General features: G+C 46.8%; 1 protein-coding gene across 1 annotated transcript; it reads right to left on the bottom strand.

Moving 5' to 3' along the window:
- Positions 1 to 1,160: 1,160 nt before the first annotated feature.
- Positions 1,161 to 17,230, bottom strand: LOC147891699 (mitochondrial dicarboxylate/tricarboxylate transporter DTC-like). Its single transcript, XM_087388641.1, has 6 exons — positions 16,502 to 17,230; positions 15,605 to 15,688; positions 13,018 to 13,079; positions 12,562 to 12,923; positions 11,981 to 12,195; positions 1,161 to 1,687 (listed from the first exon to the last, which is right to left on the bottom strand). Exons 1-6 carry the CDS (start codon positions 16,616 to 16,618, stop codon positions 1,631 to 1,633), a joined length of 897 nt encoding a protein of 298 aa, XP_087244767.1. The 5' UTR covers positions 16,619 to 17,230; the 3' UTR covers positions 1,161 to 1,630.
- Between the last annotated feature and the right edge of the window lie 407 nt (positions 17,231 to 17,637).

Here is a 17,637-nt window from a genome sequence, read left to right as displayed (position 1 = left end):
AGTGTTACCACTGCCATTTTGGACCTCCAGAACTGGGTATAATGTCACCCCTTCCTAGAAAATAATTGTTTCCCTTTTAGCCACGTATAATGTTCTACCTTGAGTAGTTCCTTTGTCTCCAAATCTTTGGCAGAGCGTTTCAACCTATGTTTCCAGGTGAATTCTCCTTTTCCATTGAAATGGGATACAACTCGTACCTCGACGTTCACTTACCAATGCAATTACTTCGATGTTCACTTACCAACGCAATTACTCAAGAGCTGGTATTTCCCCTGTATCAAATTTCTATTGCTCCTTGACTCAGGCCTATGAGCTTGCAAAAAGGACTCCCTGGTTGCTGTATTGGAAGGTGTAGAGGAATGGGTGGGACTTACTTCGTCATCAAACACAATGTCCTGCAATCCCTTTTCCATCTGCCAGGCTGATCATCACAAATGCCTAGATATAATAATTGGTTGCATCCACCACAAAGTAGCAGATGCTGCTAAATTGACTGAACCAAGACTATTGACAGCAGTCCCAAAAAAGACAGGTCAAAAAGTGCAAAATCATACGCCACAATATAATTGTTCTATAAACTGATTTTCCATAATGTTGAGCTTGGAATGCTATACATTGATGTGAAGTGTAGTTTATCCCTAGTCCACAATCTTTAAATGAAAATAGCCATTTTAAACATTAATTTCCCTTTTGTTGCTATGACAAATTGCACATCAATCATTAGTCCACACTTTTAGAATGAAAATAGCATTACAACATTAATTTCCCTTGTGTTGGTATGACAAACTGTTCTTGTCATTATTTGGAAACGACAGAGTAAATTCTGCAGTAAAGAGCAGTACTGGGGAAAAAACAGTCATCTGAGAATATGGAGCTACTATCTGCAAAGATACTTAAGATCCAAATCTCATTAATTAAGATGGCTCTTCCACACTTCAACAGATGAAGGTTCATGTGATCAGAGCTCAGCATAAAATGTGTCCATTTGCAATCCTCATGGACATTCTAGATTTTAGAAAGGGATGTACATTGTGAGATAGTCTGGAGAGCGCATGTGCACTTTATTCAGGACACTAAAGGTCACAACACACAGGTTTGGAAAGCACCATGTAGCTAGGAAAATCAAGCATAAAGAAGAGTTGAAGGATACCAAAATTAAAATAATGGAATTGATTCTCTGCAAGCAATTTAAGTGGGCATATATTCGTTGAGGAAGCAGTGTCTATTAAAATTGTGTTTCAAAATCCCTGCTGAGGTGCAATATCCTAAACTACAAAAATTAACTCTGGAAAAGTTATAATGACTTGTTCTGAATCGCAGGCTCTCACTTTTTTATTTTCCTTACCATAATAAATGTTGCCCTGTTCCAGTATAGGGATCACTTATGGAACAGAGACACTATGTCGACCAAAACAGTAAAACCACCTTAAAAAGGGAAATATTTGCCGAGTTGAAGCTCCTGCTCAGTAAGAACGCATCAGCGTTAAGAAGAATAACTAAAGAACTGTTACATAAGAATGGAACCATCCTCCTTATTCTTCAGTGCCACTACCCTTTCAATGGAATCCGCATCAAGACATTGCAATAATCTGTCTGAGATGACGAGGAGATGACCAACAAGACGCAATTTCTATAATCCCACCAACTTTTCAAGTTTTTGTATCTGACTCAAGAATATCCAGGTCATCTGCCAGAAGCCAATTACAAAACAGTACAGAGACGTGAGGGTCAATATGGGACTATCTTGTAAAATAAAGTATTTACAATTAGAAGCGAATGAGCTCTCTCTCTCTCTCTCTCTCTCTCTCTCTCTCTCTCTCTCTCTCACACACACACACACACAGACGCTCTTTTGACATCTCGTAAACTCCAGCAGCATGGAAGTTCACATCACAATAAGTGCCACACAAGCAATAGCATAGTCAAGCCAAGAACATGTAAGCATGCACATAGCAGGCCCACATAGCAGGAAGCTATGCAATGAGAGCTTCATTCTATCTTGCTGGTGGATAGGACGGAGAATAAGAATAGAATCGTCACCCAATGGGTCTGTAAGGTCAAGTCCAGATCACACAAAGGTCTACGTAATTACAAGGCTAGACTTGTAGCCAATCAAATAGCCTGGACTACAAGGGGTCATTTGTCCCACACCTAGGATGACGACAACTAGACGAATCATTGGCCCATAGATGACTAGTAATGCCACAAGTCCATGTTGATGTCTCCCAAACGAAGTCAACCTTGAGCCACCCAAGAGTAAGGTATGGAGGTTAGCAAGGTACTCTACAGATAAAAGCACGTGGTCAGAGCATAGTACCAGCAAATTTGCCAATATTCCCACACCATTGATAAAAGATTCGAGCTCATCAATGTAAAGGCCAAACAAGGTCAGCCACCAGTGACAAAGGACAACCTTTTTTTGTTCCCAATCGTGCTCATGATCTCCTTTGTCCACCCGGTCGTTATCCTGGCTCTCCCTGATACCCGCCGCTCGCCTAAATAGTCAAGCCCATGGCACCAAACCAAAAGCTTTGTGAAAATTATATACACTGATGAGCTCGAATCTTTCATCACGAGAGGAGGGTAAAAGAGTGTGTGTGTGTGTGTGTGTGTGTGTGTGTGTAGAGAGAGAGAGAGAGAGAGAGAGAGAGATCTTTAAGGCAATCATTTTATGATTGTCTATGTGCGCGGAGTCCAGATTATCCTGCTTCTTGTCATAAAATGGTATTTTATTATGTTTGTAGCTGGAAGTCCCCTTTCTTTGAAGCTGTTTTTTTGTAATATAATGCCAAATGGATTTCACTAAATGTGTGTGTGTCTGCGCGCATGCGCTGCTGAAAAATATAATTTAGGAATGCATTATTGTCCTGTATGCCAAGCCATTACTCGAATGCTTCAGCCTTTTCAGCCAGTTCCGCCTTTAAAACTTCAAGATAGGCTTCACGATTGGACTCTTCTTCCAGCATACTCTGAAGCTGTCTCATACTACAGTGTCATCTTTATATAAAGTTCTGCTATCCCCATCTTGGGCATCAAAAAGGGCTAATCAGATTTGGGGTTTGCATCGTCCAGTCAAATGGTGGAGGAAAAGATTAAAACACATTTGGCACTCCAAGGTCCCTCTTCAACAACAGGTCTTTTTATGGCCTATTGTGTTGGGGGTTCTCCCGTCTAGACAGCTTTTATCATATAGACGTATTGCTCTGGCTATTTGTCATCGATGTTTGGCTCCAAGGGAGTCTGTGTCTCATATTTTTTGGCACTGCCCCCGAGACGCATGACTTCTTGGGCATCCTTCTCGGGCTTCTTTCCGGAAGCTTTTCTAGCTTTTTGGGATATATCATCAACGGTCGGATTTTGAGTTGTCTTTACCCAGGTTCGCTACTGGGCACTCTGGACTGTTTGGAAAGCTAGAAACCACAAAGTTTTTGGTAATCCTATGTTTTCTACTTTTGTTTTCTATCGTTGTTCTTTGAAGCAATCACACTTTGATTGTCTGAAAACTCGCTCCATAGACTACGATGTATTTTGTCTTACACGCAGATTTTCTGTTACTGCACTTTTTCTGCTTCCCAGCTTTGGGATAGCTATCTTCTAATATAAAGCATTCAAGTTTTCACCCAAAGGGGTGTGTGTGTGTGTGTGCATGTGTGTGTGTATGTGTGTGTGTGTGTGTGTGTGTGTGTGTGTGTGTGTGTGTGTGTGTGTGTGTGTGGGATTTGAATTGTATTAATTACATATGGAATCATGTTGTGAAACTCTCTACGGCTGTAGAGCTTAGCATAAAAGTGTAAGAACATGCTTATCGAGGCTTCCCAGTGACAGATGGGGGAGAAGAGGCCCGTGAGCTCTCGGCTGCTCGGTCAGCTCCCCCCTCCGCTCGCGGCGGCTTGAAGGCCTACTGCCCGCTGCTCATGCCTACTCCGCCCACTACTCATGCCTACTCCGCCCACTACCCCTTCTCACCGCCGTTCCGCCTTGCCTCACCCCCCGTCCCCGCCCCCGCTCCGCCCTGCCTTCCCCACTCCGCCTCCACCCCACCCTGCCTTCTCCCCGCCTTGCCCTGCTCCGTCGCTCCCCCCACCCCTTGCTGCTCCTCCGCCCCCGCTGTACCCCTCCTTCTCCCGCCTCCTTGCCTACCAGCCTCCCTCCCTTTCGCCTTGCACCTCCTCCCGTCGTCCTGCCAACGTGCCCCCCCCCGCCATTCCGCGTCCCTCCTCCTCCTCCTCCACTTCTCCCGTCTCTCTCGCCCTCCTTCCAATCCTTCACTCCTTTCTCCTTCTCCTCCCCTTCCTCCCTCCTTCCTCTCCTCCCCTCTACTTTCCCTGCCGCCCTCTCCACCTCTCTCCTCCGCCTCTTCGCCTCGCCTCGACGCCCTTCTTCCTCTCCCTCTTTTTTTATTTGCCTCCCTGCAACGGGAGCATTTGTGTTTGTTAATGTGAAAGAAAATCTTGGTGGTGACCCTATGGTCTGGCCAGAGGGGCTCTATGGCAACACCCTCGACTCCCACAGCTGTTAAGGTTCTTCTTTCCCCAGCTGACAAGCAACAAGTACAGTAGGCAATTTAGTCCCTCTAGGACAAGGCGCTTGTGGGCAGAATTGTGGGCCTCACGCCTACACAAAGATGGGTGCGAAAGTGGATCCAGGCGAGCTTGACATTAGAGGACCACCACATCCAAGAGGTCGCCATCTATGGAAGAGGCGTTTTCCTCATCCAGTTGAGCTCCCTCGACACACTGCCTCCACACTCGTGGAGCAGAGCCCCATCCTCCTTGGCCCGCATCTAGTTTACCTCTTTCCTTGGTATCATGGGTTTACAGTGGCCATGTTCCATGTTTTTCGGTTACGCTCCGCTTCCCAGGGCTCCCCAAGGAGTATCGAGCCATCCTCCCCTCCATTGGTTGGGCATTTGGCACTGTGCTCGAGTCCCCGCCTGAGTCGACCGCCTCAGTTCTAGCAGATGATGGAGTTCCCAGGATCAGATTGGTGGTTGAGAGCCCAGAGTCCCTCCCAGAGTTGATCCTCTTGGAGACCCTTGAAGGGGGCACACTTCACCAGTGTGTGGAGATTTCCGGGCTACCAGACCAGTGTCTTCGGTGCGGACAGATAGGTCACCTCGCTAGAGATTGCCCTCGTGGCCTCTCGAGAGTGCCTTCCTCCCCCTTCTCCGCAGAGTAGGCAAAGTCAATAGGCCCGAATCCATCGCCCTCTCAAGGAGGAGCAACAGGAGTCTCAAACCCCAAGGGTTAACCCCTCAGAAGGAACTCGACCCAGGTTAAAAAGAAAAATAAACCAAGCAAACGGGCCCACAAGCGCCGCAGGGAGAGGGCCAATCGCAGAGAGAGGGACAGGGTTGACCGAGAGGCCTCGAAGGAGGAATAGCAGGAGCTACCTCCCCCAGCGACAGGGACCACCGCCCATCCAGATGATCCTCTCGCTTCGGAGGTTCAGCCTCCGCACTCAACCTTGTCGAACAACGAGCCCCAAAAGCTCCAGATGCGGCGATGGCAAAAGCCGTGGACGCTAGCCCTACAGCAGCTGTGGAGGAGCAGATCCAGAACCCTGGCAAGCTGATCGAAGAGCCTATGGTCATCCTTATCCCTCCTCCTCCCCTTCCCCCTCCAGACCCCTCCCCCTCTTCCTTTCCACCTCCACCTCCACCTCCCCCTCCCCCTCTAGGGTTCCCCAACGCCCCTGCTATGATCACTCTTACCACCCACCCTCCGCCCCCCGCGCCCCTATCCCCCCCTCCCTGGCCAGCCCCCTCTCCACCTCCGCAACAGGTTCTTCTGCCTCGACATCCTTACCAGCAGGCAAGGGAAAGATAATGCCTCCCTCAGCTTTCGCATTGTAGCAGTCGGTCGGTTCAGGGAGGGATCCTAAGAGACGGGGCTCGTCCTCTCGATCAGCAACTCCCAACCTCCAACCTGGACTTCTGGAGGTTAGGACCCTGAAACTATCTAGAGATTCCAGACTCATATCCTCTACCACTGGAGGTAACGCTCATGGTCCTTGAGCCCCGGAAGGGGGGTTTGATCAGTGCAGTGGGATCTCAAACACACCCCGTTTGGAGATTCCAGTTTGCCTCCACAGAGTTGGAGAAGTAGTCCCTACATGTGTTCGATGCTATTATGGGAGATCAGATATCACGCATGATGGACGAGTGGATGGGGCCACAGGGACTGGACCTTTGGCACGCCCATGATGCGAAGGTGAACTTTCAGCTGAGCTTCACGTGCGAGGAGCCGGTGTGAGGTTTGACGGTAGGAGTTATCAGATTGCCGCTGGAGGCAAAGGTGGAGCGGGCATACTTCTAGCCCCTCCAGAAGTGTGCGTAGCTATTCGGGGTGGAAGCCTCCTTCATGATGAAGTGGGCATGGAAGATCAGTATTGAGCCGGTATCCACCCTAGTACGTCGCCGCACAAACACTGACTACTCGCCCTCCAAACCCCAACAAAGTCACACAAGGAAGTCTTTTTGGAATAGGCACCCACTCAAGAGCCTTGTCCTCGACACCTCGTCCTCATGCGTTGGACCATAGTGAGTTGGAACGTGCACGGACTCCACGACCGTGTTCGTAGCCAGCCGTAGTGCCTGATACTCCGGCAGAAGTTGGAGAGAGCAGTGGTAGGGCAGGAAGTGGACATCCTTTTGATTCAGGAGCACATGTTTTCATCCGCAAACATCAAACGACATCATCACCTTCTCCTAGGGAGAGGTCCAGAGGAGTGGTCCCCCGCCGCAGTAGGACGAAGCGAAGGGGTCTACATCTCAGTCTCATAGTCTTTGGCTCCAGAGGTCTACGATCAGGGCGAGCTCATTCCAGGACGGTGATTGCAAAAAAGATAGAGCACTATGCTGCCTTTATAACTACCATAAACTCACCTCTTTCCCAAACACCAGGCACCATAGACCCCTTCAAACCTGTAAGTCTTCATCCCAGACAAGTTCAAGCAAAAGACATACCCTAAAGTGATCTTGCTGATGGCAATGGCAAATTGATCCTCTCAGACTATAAAATTTCTACATGTACTTCATTACCAAGCTCAATGTTCTTCACAGATAGACCCAGTTCCAAGATAAAGTACATGAATATACACTTTCTTGTTTTTAGTTTTTATATCCACTCATCAAACTCAACATCCGTACAAAGACTCATCCAGAGAATTTCTTCTGGGAGGTCTTCCATTGCTTGTAACACAACACCCTGCCACTCTTCATCATTTACATACAATAGTAGGTGCCACACACCTTGTGCTTCAAAATTGAGGATTTCTTCAAACTGAAAGTTCCAGCTGAACCACACTATATCATACTGTGATTCTACCTCTAAACAAAAATACATTGTTTTGTTTTTTTCATTTCCTTCAGTATCTCCCCTATTGTTATCACTCTATCTCCCTCCACAAAAGTATCTACAGAATTAGACCCCCACTCAAATGACACTGATATGATGTCTACACTCTAGTCTCAGAAAAATACATATTCTTGTATCAATAGCCATTGGCTCCTAGGAAACTCCAATCCTACTGCTATCTCATCTGTTATCTGAAGAATAAGAGTCCACCGCTCCTCTGTGACTTCATTGTATATAACTTCATATTGCACATGTCGAGATACCATAATAGCCTCCACTTGGGGGTTCATCTCAAACACTAAAAACATTTCTCCAATTACACCAATATTATAAATCTTCTAGCTCTTCTCTGGCTTGGAAGACTCTCTGGTTGAAAAATGATTGCGACCAACTCTTGCTGCCCCTGACTTCTTAGTCATCAAATAACCCAACTACTTCATATGCTCAACGACACCATCCTTCTTTGTGTTATCAAACACTTACCAAGAGTTCTTTGACTCACACCAAACCCCTCATAAAGACTCATACATCTTCTTTCAATGATCTTTGCCTTCATAATTATCTCAAGCCCAGTGCAAGAGCGAGACACCATATACTTGTCGCCCACAAGCTCCCATCGACGAAAGGCTCCTCGTCCCTGGGCTCACGTATCACCTGTGTTGCCATGAACTGCACAACGTGCTTTTGCTCACGGAGCTCTGCTTTGTACACACGACGACTCCTTCAGTCAGAAGGTCTCCAGCTACACAATAGCCATACCCAGCCAGATTCCGGAGCTCCCTGTCAGCCCAAAATCCCTCCACAAGCTCCTCACTAGCTTACGGTTGCGCTCACCTAGCTCCTCTACGAGCTCACAGAACAACCGACCTCCACCCTTCTCTCTACAGCTCGTCTCCCTGTCGTCAAGCCCATCACTCCCTTCAGAAAGCTCTTTGAAAAATAGTCCACCTCTTTTCCAATCCCCCCGCTTCTCCTAAGCTCCTTCCTACCGTCCGCTTAGTGGAGATCCCCCAGCCAAATCCAGAAGCTCTTCTTCCTTTCATATTGCCCGATCCTTCCACAAAATAATGACCTCCCCCACTCACGGTTCTCCTCTCCACCTTCCAAGCCTTCCACTTTGTCTACTATCCCAGCAGCCGCATCGAAAACACCCCTACTCTGCCCAATCACTGTGTCTTTCCTTCCACCCTCCTGGACTTCACTCACAGCATCCGGTGTCACCCTCCTCAAGCTTTCTCCCTAGCTCTACGTGAAGTCTCCTATCCTCTAATCACAGTTCTCCTCCTCACAGGTTCCTTGCCAAAAAAACTACAGTCGCGATCCTTCTCTCAGCTCCTGCTAGCATCCCCTCCTAGAGAATCCTCCACACCAACAGTACCTCTCACCAGCAGCCGCCTCATCCAGAGCTCTCCAGTAACTCCCCCTTTCGTGATGATCCTCCGTCCCCCCTCCCAATAGCGATGCGCGCTTCCCTTCTATCATTCCCCTAGCCACCTTCACGTAGCATGTCGCTTGCAGTCGCCACCTCACCATCCAGAATCTCCTCCTTCAATCTCACGTAGCCACATTGTCTAGATACCCTTTTTGATATAAGCCACGTCACCATTTTTATAAGGCATGCCTTCTGCCCACTGACAGTCACATTTGCTGCTCCACATCTGCGCCTGCACATCCTGTGCCTCTGCCACCCCTTCCCAGCCACGTGTCCTACACCGTACTGTCCCGTACATCCTGCTGTCCTGACCCGCCTGTACCGTGCCATGTGATCGCTATTTATTCCGGGTTCCTTGTGCTGGCTATTACTTCACCTATTGCTACTGCAGATCCATCCTAACACCAGGTATCCTCCATCTCTTTGATGCTTGCCCACATGGCATCCAATCAGATGCCCATGTGACAGACACTCAAACCCTAGGTTCACCCCCCCCATGCTCTCCTCATATGGGGGCTTACAGATGGGGAGGTGACCTTTCCAACACCCCCTCTCACCGACACATCTCGGTCCAATGCCTACATGTCGATGACGATGCTCCAGTAACTCCCTGGTTGTAGTCCTCTGGAACCTTTCAACATCGAAATCTATTCTTGGCTTTTCATCCAATGGCTCCTGCTCCACCAGGTCCGGTTCCGCTTCCGCACACCATCCTGGTACACAGGTCCATCTCTGGTAGCACCTCCTGGCACCACCATCTTCCGTCACATTCCTGCCTTCGAACTCGAGCAATCCAGCCATCACGATCTTCCAGTTGTCCCCCTCATAATGAATGAACAACCTAAAGTCTTCCAAGCACCATGCTCTGAGGGTTTGTTTCAACCCGTCCTTCCTTTGGCAAGGTCTGCAACCAATGAATATTTCCAGATAACATGGACCATGAACTCTCGCTGAGTTCTCAAGCAGGTACTCTTCTGGCTTCAGTACTCTTTGTCCATCACCTTCTAGCAATCTGCGTCCAAGATTTGAAGAAGCACCAATACTTCCCCTTCTGCCTTCGAAGAAGGCCAATTTCTTCCAATCTCTTATCACCTGAGACAAATGAAGAGCAGAGTCTCTCCACAGCATGCTATAAAGGCTCAAATGCAGAATATCAAATACATACCAAACTGTTGTACTGCCTGAATGTTCGCTCTGAAAGCAAACTCTCATTGAGGCACCCACCAAGCGCTTGTGTAATCCTGTATTGTCTCCTTCTGAACTCCAGCATCCATCTGACCATGAGACCCCAGGGCCTTTCATGGAATCCACCCTCGTGTCAGTGTCAACAGCCACACACCTGGAAGGTACCAAGCGCTCCATGCTGTCCTTCACCTTCACAAAGGCATCTGACTCCTCGTCGACCCACATCTCTATGTCAGACCTCCTCACTCTGATTTCTAGATCAACATATCTGGACCTTTCCAACACTGGGAGGCAGTGGATTGGTCCAGGGAGGAGTCACAACCGCTGGCCATCCTTCTCTTGGATTTTGAGAAGGCCTACGACAGGGTGGAGTGGTCCTTCCTGGAGGACTCTATGCGGAGATTGGGTTTCTCAGACAGATGGGTTAGAGGAGTTTCAGCGCTCTATGCAGGGAGCTCTAGTCAGATGCTTATCAGAGGACACACAGGAGAGGCCTTTCCTCTCCCTCACTTGGTCCGCCAGGGCTGCCCACTCGCTCGCTTCCTCTTCTTGTTTGTGGCGGAGGCTTTGGGCTACTACTTGAGATCACGAGTGGCGGGCCTCACAAAGTTGAGGCTCCCAATCAGACAGGAGGAGGAGCTGCTTGACTCAGAGTTTGTAGATGACACGGGCTTGTATGTTGAGGGCACCACAGCGAGTCTAGAGAGAGTCAAGGGCACCCTGGCTATCTACTGTGAGGCCTCGGCTCATGTTGCTGGTCAAAGTCCCCCTCTGAGGGAAGTAGAGGTAACCAAGAGTCAAAGGCATCAAACATGTCAACTTCTGGCTTAGCTTTGCAGTCCACAAGAGGAGAAGCCGAATGTTCAGCAAAGATTACATCTCTACTTACAATAATCTTCCCAGTATTTGGTTGGTACAACCGATACCCTCTGCTCTCTTGGCTGTAACCAATAAATATGCATTTGATTGCTTTATCATCAAGCTTATGTCTCAGCTGAGATGGTACATGAACATATGCAAGAGACCCAAAAACTCTCATGTGTGAAAGTGAAGGCTTCCTGCCTTTCCATGCTTCATAAGGTGTAACAGTCCTCAATGCCCTTGTAGGTGATCTATTCAGCACATAGTTGGCACACATCATTGCATCAAGCCAAAATTTATTGGGCAAGGACTTGGCCTTAAGCATGCATCTGGCCATCTCCATAGTGGACCTGTTCTTCCTTTCAGAAACAGGATTATGCTGAGATGGTACATGAACATATGCAAGAGACCCAAAAACTCTCATGTATGAAAGTGAAGGCTTCCTGCCTTTTCATGCTTCATAAGGTGTAAGCCTACCTTCAAGATCCTTTTGGAGGACACTGAAGGCCATTGTTGGGCCACACATCTGAAGGAAGGGGAGCAGCAGTAGGACAGCAGGTGAAGCCCTTTGTTTGAAACAAGACGGAGCTGCAGCAAGCTGTCCACGTGGCACACTTAGAGCAGGGTATTTTGCATATGGTTTCTCTTTTGAGAGCATAATATGGTTTACATAGCTATCTATTCATCTAGATCTATGTGTCTACTTCAGTAACACAAGACGAGGTGAGATTGTTTTACGCATTGTGGGAACCCAAGAGAAGTCTTACGCTGTGGGGAGTTGGCTCAAGCAAGCAGGTCTCTATTTTCTCACATATCCTGAGGATGCCCAACATTTCTGATATAAGCACTTATGGCCCTCAAAAGAAGAAATTGGACAAGATGCAAATTTTTAGAAGCCACCAGATGAAAAAATCTTCCAGACCCAGCCCGCCAAATAGACACTGGTCAGTGAGGCAGAGTAGCAACCAGCCAGCCAGCCCCAGATGTTTTCAGCAACAATAAACCTATGGTCTCTCCTTCCCATTTTGAAACAAAGAATAAAATTGTGCAGGCAAGAAAAAGTAAGCCTCAAAAAGTTGAAAAGATGGAAAGAAATCTCGAAATAAAATTGAAAATAGGTGTCTGGCTTAGTAGATATTATTACCATCACATGAGGAGCGATTCGCACACAGTACACACCAAACCCTGTATACAGTTTCAGAGGCCCACTTTCCTTGATAGTTTTTAGTGCACAATCAACGGGCCCAGCAAAAGGATATTTCCCTGCTGCATCAGGCTGCATCTTTTGGATTTGTGTTTTCACATAATCAAATGGAAGGCTGCATGCTGCAGCAAAAAAGCCAGAGACTGCACTTGCACCTGCAACAAACACGATACACATTATGCAAGACCACGCTTCAGTTGAAGTGGAATACATTGTACTCAGACTTTTGATGCTATCAATGCCTGCATGCCTCTATTGCATCTTTACTTTTGCCATAAATTTACACGTTAAGGAGGTTTACCAGAGAGGGTAAAATAAGCACTTCTGTTCGTTGTTATTCATGATACATTTAGCACCATTACCATAGGTAGCGCAGATTTTATCTCATGGAATAATAATAATCATATTTGAATTAATGGGTCCATTTTATGCAGAATGAACTAGAGGTTAACAAGCATCATTAAACACATAATTCAGACAAAGGACTGATGACGATATGCAACAGAACATGCTACACTTACTGACAACTGTCGGGGTCTCAGAAAAGCTCAAAGTATCCCTAAAGAACTCAACACTCTGAGCATAGGATGCCAGCATGCCCATGTTAAGTGCCATTGCACGCACAACTGTAGGCCCAGCTCCTTTCCATAGTGCCAGGACACCCTCATCGGCAGTTATTCGGTAGAGAGCATGAAAAGCATTTGCATAATTTCTACGTTGGGCAGCAGGCAGTGTATTGTCAGCTTGCATCCTGATAAGTGCCAGATCAGCAGGATTTCCAAAACAGGCACCAATTGCTCCTGCTGTCAATCCACACACAGCTTTCTGATATAGAGGAAGAGGTTTCCCTTCATTGACTTCAATCGCTTTGTTAGTCAAGGTCCTGTTTCGAAAAAGGAACAAAAGTTGATTACAGTCGCTAGGATACAAAAATATATTTGCAATGTCCATTCTATGTATATTCTTGTAAAACACACCTGAAGGATCCAAGGCGTGCGGTGGTGTATGTGGCTTGCCTCAACAAACCTGCTGACAGCCCCTGGCATCCACAGAGAGGTTAAATATCATTCAAAATTTGACAACCAATTACAACTCAGATATATCAGCCATTAATGCTTGTCTTAACTACACATTCCACACAGCTGCATGGAAACTCAAGTGCTGAACAACAAATTGTCCAAATCTTTCTGCACCTTGCAGGACACAAAGGTTGACAAAGCCATGTTGTTTCCTCTCAGCAGATGTAAAATTAAGAGAAGACATTAGCGTAAGAAAGATCCACCACATGCATTGTGGGCATTATTGCCATATTCTTCCATTCACGAGATTTAACAAAAGTGCTCTAAGCTTACGCCACACATTACAGAAAAATGGACTGTGTGCAACAGAGAGCTTGGACTTCAAAAATTAAGACCACATCCCATGAGCGGATGCCAAGCCCCAAAGAGGTCTTTAAAGCAATCCAGAAGTACAGCTTACTTTTTGGAAAACATCGTGGTGAGATTTAAGTGAACTCATAAGTTCCCAATGTGAACTATTGTCCTGTACTGAGAAAACTTCAATATAAAACATTATCAGTAAAATACAGTGCTTGTCAAAGCCCTCATCACTTGACACAGAATGCAAAAAAATATTTGGTATGAGACCTCAAGCCCATCAATCTATAGACTATAACCATGGTCCAAACGTGAGGTTAAGCTAACCCAATGGATACATGGAAAAAGAAAACGTGTTTCTACTATGATAAGAAAGTCAGTCCAATACCAAGATCATCCTCACAGAACCACAAACTAGAACTGAAACCACGGAGCTTCATCTAGAACTCACCACGCAACTATACAGCAATCCATTCACCCTGAGCACCGGAGGTGATAGGGAAGACACACGGCCTGAACCTAGGTCAGCAGACCTCCATGTCACATACAGCAGAAGCCCCATCCATGAGGGATGCATCACCCCAGCTTGTCATGTACAGCTATGCCTCTAGTAGGAAACACTGTCCAAACAGTGATAAGTCTCCCCAACACTCAGCCCCCTTTCCCAATATAGCCTATAATTAGCATATAGGCCCTACCCCCTTCTAGAACTCCATGAAAATATATCACTCTAGTTAGCATTACTCATCCTAATCTCCCAACTCTACCCGTAAGGGTCTCCCCTAACCTAAAGCTGAGCCACTAGGTAACTTGGGTTAGCTAGGGATGGAACATTCTTTCCCCTTTCCAGTATTTAGGTCCTTGGAAATAAAGCTAGGAAGCTTTTCTTTAATTTAGCAACCCTCTCCCAAGTGGAATCTTCATTTGGTCAATCATTCCATTTAATATTATACTGAGTAAGAATCCTATTTTGAGTTGTTTCTGTCTTTTATATAGAATCTCTTCAGATTCATGTGGAATATAGGTCAAATCTGCCCCCTCTCTCAGTTCTTTATGAGATACTAGAGGCTTTCCATCTGTTAGTTTCTCTTTGAATCTGCTCATATGATGAACCTTGACAGTGGAAGGGAGTTCTAACTTATAAGCTGCATCATTGATTTTCTGAATGACGCAAAAAGGAGCGCAATACCTACGGGATTTATTTTTATACTTCCCAGTTCTCAAAGTCTCAGAAGCTGTTGGAAGTCTAAGATACATCCACATGCCTTCCTTGAGAATCCTAGGGGTACCTTTCTCACCCCCATAAAACTTTGCTCTATCCTGAGCACTTTTTATGGAATTTTGGCCAAGATCTTCTCCAGTTGCAATGCCATTTTGAGAAAACCAAGAGGGAGGCGATGAGCTTCAAGCAGATTTTCAAGTATAGGTGGACAAGGATACTCTATGCCAATAGTTGTCACATTGATTAAAGAGGGGGGTCATCAACACCATTATGGCACCTTACTGGCAGGAGTCCTTTGAATAACTGAAAATTTGAGTAATCTCCTGTTTGTTGCCGTAAACATAACTTCTAGTCCAGTTGCCCAATCCTTGTTATATAATAGTATGAAATTGTGAAACCTTCCCAGAACTCTGCATAACTCTTGCAAAGACCACGCTAATTCAAGACGGTAGAAGGGTTTACTGAAGACAGCATTTCCCCAAGGATCCTCACTGGCCCAATGAGATTCATCCGAGCTCATTCCTTTATCCTTCACGGGATCAAACTGCTCAAATTCAAGTGGTAGGTTTATCGATAGGGTCTGGGAGAACAGAGCCTTGCGCTGAACGCTCTTGAAGGATACTGGAGCGTTTAGCTTACATCACGTCACTCATGCTTGTGAACCCACACACAAAATTGAGCTCTTGTAGGCGGTGGGAGGACTTATTCTTGAAGCTTAGATCGCATCACTCAAGCTTGTTGAGCTCTTGTAGGAGGTATGTAAGGAATCATCCTTGCAGGACGAGTTATGAAATGGGGCCCTCATACATTTGCAACGTCTATTCCACTTAAACAGGGACTACTCGAGGAACTTTAATAAGGGATCACAGTTTGCAAATGATAATTTTGTAACATCCTCTGGTCAACTTGCAAAATTACGAATAAGTGCATGCCACTAAAATCGGCAAATAGTTCAAGAAATCAAACCTTGTAGAAAGCACCGAATCCATCTTTCTGAAGCATGTTTTTGGCAATGACTGCAGCCGAGCCCTCACCCAGTTGCATACGCACCTGGACATTGCAATTCACATGATCAGTTCGAGTTTCTTCCCCGAATATGATAACATGTCGATCATCACAACAAGTCGGCAAAGGATAGAACAAGGCAACCATCGAGCAACTTGTAATTCACAGAGGTAGACTCAAAAATAACTACATGGACACTGATAGCTTCCAGTATGTTCCTGACTTGATTAAGACGAGAGCACAAACACCATCCATGTTCACATGTCAAAGCGTTTACGCTCGACGTGAGAGCACAAGTTTCATCATTTCGTTACTTGCAAAGTGAACGAAAATCTAGCTGCAGAGCTATATTCAGCAGATTTCTAGTATAATTAAGCCGAAAATGTATTTTCTTACGCGCATCAATAAGCGATGCAATCTGAAAATGTTCTTTAATCATGGAGACTTCGAGATGGACGACGGACGTTAACTTTCTTCCAAGGCTGAATTGCATGCATTCTTTACCAATCAACTCTTGTTTATACAAAAATGGCTGAAAGTAGCCGATTTCATTTAGATCTAATCTTTGGAGCTACACTAAAGTAAAAATTGCGTCGGCTTAGCAAGATATTAACCTAAGATCGTGATAATTGGCCCAAATTGTCGTTCAAATATATGCGGGTCGCATATTGTGAAATCCCCAGGGGATCGGAGAAACGAAGCAGCAGCTGCCACCACAGCTTAAGGTACATGTTAAGCTTAGCTGAACCCGTAGCATCGACTATTAATGCCAGCGAGAGTCTACAGAATCTCTCTCTCTCTCTCTTTCTCTCTCTGTGCGCAAGGTCATGCACCAGAGGTCATAAGTAGATTAAGTACCTTGATCATGTCAACGGGCTGAATGACGCACGTGGCCAACATACCGGAGAGCCCACCATTGACGAAGGGCTTGGCGGCGGTCCAAACCTTGCTGTTTTGCGGCTTTTCTGAGGCCATGAGAAGGCAGCGAAAAAACAAAGGTGGGGAAAGGGATCGAAAAGCGGAAAAATTCGAACAGAAGGGAAGCGAATGCGCAGGGTGCAGAGGGGGCGGATGTGGGGAGGGAAGAGAGGCGAATCTGAGGGAAGAAGAGAGGGGGGGGCTGGAATTTGGGAAGGAGGAGGGCGGCAGGGGAAGGGAAAGGGGCGGAGAGAACGGAGGGAGGCAAGCGAGGCACTCGAAGCTGCAAAGCGGAAGGGCGATGGAGCTCGCAGTTGGACGTGCTTGCGAAAGCCGAGAGATCTAGAGCAGCAGCAGCAGCAGCAGCAGCAGCAGCGGCAATCTCGTGCTGAATGCGAGCACCGATCTCGTGCACGAATCTGGAGCTCTCTCTTCTCAAAATCTTACTTTCAATCTCACACGCTCTCTCTCTCTCTCTCTCTCTCTCTCTCTCTCTCGCGATTCACGAACTCTCACACTCAAGTGTGAGTTCACTGCTCTGAGCTCCTCTGCCTTTGCTTCTCTGCCTCTAACTCTGTTCTTCTCTCTCTCTCTCACACACACAAATGCCCGTATCTCTTCTGCCTCTGCCTCTCTTCCCGTAGTCCCCCCCCTTCCCGCCGGAAACTCCTCTCTCTCTGTCTCTCTCTCTCCCTCCCTCCCGTCCCCCCCTCATCTCTCAACACACACCGTCTCCTAGCACCAATTTATGCTTCTGTTACTGTTCTGCCTCTCCCTCTCTCTCTCTCTCTCTCTCTCTCTCTCTCTCTCTCAACACACAATCTCCCGAGCCTCTACTCAGCACCAATTATGCATCCGCCTCTGCCTCTCTCTGCCCGCCGGCCCTCCTCTCTCTCTCTCTCTCTGCCGCTGCTTGTCTGTACCTCACCCAGAGAATCGCTTTTACAACCCACGAAGAGCGGTGTCAAAATTTTCGTTGGAGATTGGCCTCTCAGGAGTCAGAATGGATCGTCCTCCGTTTTGATTGGCGGTTCCCTTGCGGCGCCTGCCTGTTGGCCTGTCGAGATTCCAGAATC

This window comes from Dipteris shenzhenensis, chromosome 17 (genome assembly GCF_047967505.1).
Source record: "Dipteris shenzhenensis isolate YYH24624 ecotype China chromosome 17, Dip_SZ_1.0, whole genome shotgun sequence".
Classification (NCBI taxonomy): Eukaryota; Viridiplantae; Streptophyta; class Polypodiopsida; order Gleicheniales; family Dipteridaceae; genus Dipteris; species Dipteris shenzhenensis.
The sequence above is the reverse complement of the archived record's forward strand: the minus strand, read 5'-3'. Positions and strand labels throughout refer to the sequence as shown.